Source organism: Nymphalis io, chromosome 23, assembly GCF_905147045.1.
Source record: "Nymphalis io chromosome 23, ilAglIoxx1.1, whole genome shotgun sequence".
NCBI classification, from domain to species: Eukaryota; Metazoa; Arthropoda; class Insecta; order Lepidoptera; family Nymphalidae; genus Nymphalis; species Nymphalis io.
Window position 1 is genome coordinate 3,438,449 of NC_065910.1, and position 6,417 is coordinate 3,444,865.

At 31.4% G+C, this 6,417-nt stretch overlaps 1 protein-coding gene across 1 annotated transcript; it reads left to right on the top strand.

Annotated features, from left to right (window-relative positions):
• Positions 1–940: 940 nt before the first annotated feature.
• LOC126777446 (protein lifeguard 1-like) lies at positions 941–4,609 on the top strand. The gene is made up of 7 exons (XM_050500455.1): positions 941–959; positions 1,439–1,714; positions 1,819–2,014; positions 2,698–2,785; positions 3,045–3,167; positions 4,014–4,169; positions 4,460–4,609. The coding sequence occupies exons 1-7, from the start codon at positions 941–943 to the stop codon at positions 4,607–4,609; spliced, it is 1,008 nt and encodes a 335-aa protein (XP_050356412.1).
• Positions 4,610–6,417: the final 1,808 nt, after the last annotated feature.

Here is a 6,417-nt window from a genome sequence, read left to right on the forward strand (position 1 = left end):
TATCTTATCTGTTATTTGGTTTTACGTCATTCTGGTGTGCTGTCATATTGTCATTTCTGTCTGGATAGAATCACAATCAGGATTGATGACTATGCTAATTTTTATTGGACTCTACTACGAGTCTGTCTCTGCCTCTTGGGTCTAGTGGCTTGATGTAACGCCGCAGACCCGTAGGTCATGGGTTCAATTCCCAGGACGGGCCAATTAAAAGTTATTGGGTTCTTCTGTTAGAAAATTCTCAGTAGCAGCCCGGAGTCTGGAAGTTGGAAGTGTGTACACTCCCGTGCCTCGGAAAGCACGTAAAGCCGTTGGTCCTGCACCTGAACTCTTTCCGGTTGTGCCTATTACCCAAAACTATATTTTGTAGACTCCTACACTGTTGTCTTTGAATCTCATGTCATCCTTCAAAGCTTATTAGGAATAGCGAAGTTAGTGAATTCTCTCATAGTGAAATATTAAACTCATAAATTCACTCAGTAATATTTTATGTGTACCTTAACTTAATACAATAATGAAATAGCGTGTGATTGACAGGCTGGGAGTTCGCTTAAACAAACACTAGGTCGCCCACCATTCAAACTAAAATTGTGGTATAATAAATACGTAGTACTTTGATTATCAACAGTAATATCATTAGTAATAAAGGGATATTGTGGCATATGCAGGTGCTTGTATGATTTATGAGCAATAAGACTCATATCACTATCCCCTCTGTCATTGTAAGGTGGTTAATAATTATGATTTTTGAAATTGTAGTGTGCGAATATGAATTTTTTCTATATTTAAACGTTAGTCGTCCAAAATACTATATGGCATTGTTCATATATTTACAACTTTTATCACTTTTTTTTTCTTTTTTTGGCGTGTATCTACCTCTATTTGCACTCAATATCTAAATATTTTGCACTCAATTAGTGCAAAATATTCTGCCGATGTCGAGATGACACATATGATAAGAGGTATGAGATCGGTTTTAAATTTTGAAGCCTTTAATGATGATGCGTAGAAACTATGTAATGCTACTGTAGATATCTAGAACAGTATTATAATTAAATGAAATAATTAATTAAACAACAAATAAATTATATAAAAACATAATAATAATTATAGTTTTAATTTATTTCTTTTTTAATTGTTAAAATAATAATTATAATTTTAATTTATTTAATTTATTGAATATTTAATAAATAGCGAGTAAACTAATGCCAAAAGAAAATTCATGTTTGCAGGACGTTGGAAACTATGTTTAAAGTCTTCAATATTTAAGAATAATACTGACAGGAGTCAGCGTGACAGCTAATTTTCAGAATATTGATTAGACTGAATTTGATTTTATATTGACTTTCTGTGTGTACATATTTTTCGAATACACAGTTGTTTTAGATAAGTTTTCATAGAAATGTTTATGTAAAATAGTACTATATGAATAATTTAACAGATATAAACGTAGTTGAGAAAACTCCAAGTCTTACACAAAATGAAAAAGAAGAAATAACGATAGATATTGAAGGAAATCCTCAAGATTTAAATACTAATCAGGAAATTCTTAAACAAATGGGTGATGATGGAGTAGTTAAGAACACAGGTCAAACATCAATTCATATAGAAAAAGAATTCAAGGAAAAGTCCGAACCAAATGCAGAAAACCACACTACATTTAAATATGGCGGTACGGAAAGAAAATCACCAGCAATATGGGTGCAGTATAATCAAGGTAAAAAGACAATTCTGATACAGACTTAAGTCAAAGAAAACTGATCTTTCTTTTTCGCATTTGCTACCTTCTTCATATATCTACTTAAAAAGTTTCCATTTTAGCTTATGGTCAAGGCCAAGGATATGCCCAATACCAGGGATATGGTCAGCAACCAAACTATGGTGGTGGTCAAAATTACGGCGGTGCCCCAATGGAATACGATCCCCGGTCCCGAAATTACTTTGTTAAATTTGTTTTTACCATATTATTTATGATGTTATTAATAACTGCTATTATTGGGATTTTTATTAACATTTCGTAAGTATTGTTATTTTCTCATTAATGAGAAAAACCTTTGCTGTAATTATATTATATGTTTTGTATTTACAGATCAGTTTTAAAAGAATATTATCAAACGAACGGTTTATTATTAATGATTTTTTCCATGTAAGTAAATTTTATTCTTGTTTTTAACATTTGCTTTTTTTCTTGGATAAAAAGATTGTTGGTGAAATAAATCTTTATAAAGGACAGTTGCAAGTTTTGTAAAAAAATCTGAAGCTTGAGTATTTACCAGCTTGGTGAAATACGTTGCAAATTCTGTTCTTTAATAGCGAAGGAGTTCTTTGCATAGAATTAACACAATTTACAGCTATTTTTTTACTATATTACCTGAAGGTAAGTGGTTATCACCGTCCATAGAAATTGGCAATGTAAGAAATGGTAACCGTATCTTCATCGTCAATGCACCACAAGCCGTGATGACTAAGGTATTATGTCTTCCGGGTCCGTAGTTTTACTAGCTCACTCACTCTTCAAAACGGAGCACAACAATACTAAGTTTTGCTGCTTGGAGGTAGAATATACGATGGGTGGGTGGTACCTATCCAGATGGACTTGCAAAAAGCCTTACCACCCAGTAAGCTGGATGGTTATTGACCTGATTATAAAATATATACTAAATATACGAATGCATTATGTATTCTATTTCATTTTTATAGGATTGTTTTGGTTGCAATGAACTACGTAATGGCATTGTCAGCATGTGCTAGGGTACCACCTTGCAACTTTATATCGCTTATCATAGTGGTAAGTAGAATATGTATCGGAATGTTTAAATGATCATATACTTGAGCTACTTTTAAAATTTATCTTTATAATAAAATAAATAAACTAGTTATTCACACTTAAATATTTACGTGTAATTAGCATAAGAGTTGCAAAAATTAAGAATAACTAGTCTAAAATTTTTCGAGATTTTACATCGAAGTAAATAATTCTCTCTGAAATGACAATACAATTATTATAGAAACATGATATGCAGATTTTGTTTTTGAATATATTTTAGGTTTTAGCAACGAGCAATCTGGTGGGAGCCATTACCGTCCGATACAGAACTCACATTTTGATATTTGCGCTTTTAGCTACTTTGGTTACCGTAGCTGTTTGTATACTCTTGGCTTGTTCTAGTGTAAGTAGCCTTGTTTATGTGCTCCTTATATATTTATCCAGATATCCATTGTTTGATTTTTACCGCGTAGACTGTACAATTTCTTAACATTTTTAACGTGATAAGGGTTGGTCCAATTGCTTTTGCACAAAGCCGAGATGGCCTAGTGGTAAGAACGCGTGAATCTTAACCGATGATCGTGGGTTCAAACCCGGGCAAGCACCACTGAATTTTCATGTGCTTAATTTGTGTTTATAATTCATCTCGTGCTTAACGGTGAAGGAAAACATCGTGAGGAAACCTGCATGTGTCTAATTTCATTGAAATTCTGCCACATGTGTATTCTACCAACCCGCATTGGAGCAGCGTGGTGGAATAAGCTCCAAACCTTCTTCTCAAAAGGGAGAGGAGGCCTTAGCCCAGCAGTGGGACATTAACAGGCTGTTACTTACTGTTACAATTGCTTTTTCCTTCTTTACTCGAAAGAAGCCTGAAGGAACTTGGGGACTAATTAAAAAAAATACTTCGTTATGATTATTTAATAACATCAGCTCTCTATATTTCTTGTTTATAAATTCAATGGTTTTGTTAACGGACTTGGATTAATCTAGTTTTGGAATTAATTATTAGGAATATTTTTTTTATATTGTGTACTTGTGTCAGTTTGAAAAGGCAGAATTCTAAGATATTCACAGTGAATAAATAATGTAAAGCAGCTGAGAGCGATGACTTCAATTTAAATCTTAAGTCCCCATTGGGAGGCGAGAGACACGGACAAAAGTACCAGCGGTGATAGAATTAGAAGTATTAACTTATTACGTTGTTGCTGGCGTTTGTTACTGTCATTATTTTAATATTAATTTTCAGTTCGATTTTACGAAATGGTACCTCTATGTTGTGGTAATAGCTGTCGTGTTCGTTGCTATTTCAATGATGGTGTCTGTCGCTATGTTAGTTATGCAAATTCGATACAAGCCTTTGCAAATCGTATTGCTGTTTGTAGGCGCAATGATAAATGTTGTGGTAAGTTGGAAAATATTATTATTTCATCTTTACTAATATATAAAGCTAAAGAGTTTGTTATTTCTGGACGCAAATATCAGGATCATTGATGGTAGGGATTTGAGTACGTTCAATTTTATTATATATTAAAATTATTACTAAAATTCTATTAACAGTATAATTATGTATCGATAAAAATATTTATAAGATATAAAAAAGACATCCATCTGTCACATATGTGCGGTGATACAATACCATTACAAATTATATGATATTTATACAAGCGTTTTATCTTTATTAATTATTGACAGATATTGGTGTTGGAACTACAAATGATATTGGGCGGTAGAGCTATAGAAATAAGCGAGGATGATTACGCGTTTGCCGCTTATTTGCTTTATTCGTCAATTGTTGATATATTTTTGAAGATGGTACAAATTTTGGGCCTGTTTGACGAGTGACTGTTGGAGTTTCGTGCAGGAACTGCATCTAAAAACTTAATTGATTATTAAATATTTTAACTTATTTATTTATTTTATTTTTAAACTTGAAGTTTTTTTGTGATCAATATAATTTAATTTATTTATGTTATCAATTTTAATAAACAATTGTAATTTTTTCTTATGATTCGGTTTATTTTAACTTTCTTCATTTGATTTTGGTCATTAATAAATTTAAATTTAGAGTATGTTACTTTATTATTCTTATTTTATACAATCTTCTTACTTTCTCTAATTATTAATTTGTCTTTATTTATTATTATTTACTCTGTACATTGTTTATTCGAAATTTAAAATTAACGTTACATTATCTTGGGTTATTGTTGTTTCCAAAAAAAGTGTACTGTAAGTAATAAGTGTAAGTACCTCATTGTATATAGTAAACTTGAATAATATTATTCGAATATTAATAAAAATATTTCAACTTATTACTTGATATAAATTTATATTGATAGTTGAAATAGAAAACATACGCAATGCTGTTGTGTATATATTATGCAAGTACACGAGGAATAAATTTATGAAGGCATAGCTCGCCAACAAATGTTGCCAGTAATGTGCAGAACAAAACGTTTTACAAAGAGCCAATTGTTAATTTAATTTTGTTTGTTTTTATCATTTTATTATTCTATATTTTGTAATATTTTTACCGTTTAATTTTATAAGCACAAAAATGTCTTAAAATATATAAATTAATTTTAAATCCTTCACAAAAACCCTTCCGACTGCGCGGTACTCGTGAAAACTCATCAGTTTGTAATGAAAACATCCCCGTTCATATCAAAAGAGCTGCTAATTTCGAAAGACCGAACAATAAGGGTCCTTTACGGTACTGAAGCGATCTGAAATATGCGAATGAAATATTACATTTTATATACTATACAAGTTTTTTTTGTTTATGAATATTAAAATTGGACCAGTGAGATCGCAATCAGTGTTATTTGTTAGTTACTATAAAATTAATGAAATTCTATTAACAGGATTTTGTAACTTGGAGTTCTTTCAGAAGATTCGCAATGCGGAAGAGATTGTTAAATTTTGTTTGATCGCGTTAATCTCTGGAACTTCCAGTTTGATTTGCAAAATTCTTTTCGCTTTAGATGTTCTTGAGGAAGGAAATAGGCTACATCACCTTATGGGCCCCAAGGGCGGTACGTTTAACGCAGGTGGAACCGCACGGAGCCGCTAATACAGCATAAAGTTATTATAAATTGTTCGTCCATTCATTAGTTAGTCAAATTAAAAACAAAGTTTTCTAAAGTTTATTCATTCATTCAATTGTCGTGACAGTGTAGCGCACCCTTAAAAAAAAACCTAATCATTTCGTAAAAGGTCCCGTTTGACAAAGTGGCTGCCGCGGCCGCGATTCAATTTCCTCACACATATTTCATAAAGAATTCAAGATTTCGTGTAACTTTTACATTTGTTGGAATTTATTAACTTCGGCTTCTCTTCGTATTGTTTTGTTTTTCATCGTTCGAATGAGACTTTTTTGTGAACAAATATGTTTGTGTATGATATTATTTTAATTTTGTTCTCGCTAGAGTTTATTGAACCCAATATTTAAACTGAAATAACAAATGTTGATTATAAAACATTATAGTATATATTATTATTTTCATTTTGTTTCTTCTTTACATTATGAGAGAGTAAAATGATTGAGATGCTGGGAACGGAGTGGAACTAATTATAGAGTGAGTCGCAAGAAATGGCTCGTTTGTGAAAGGTAAGAAAACAATTTCGTTAATTATTTTACTATGAAAACTTTG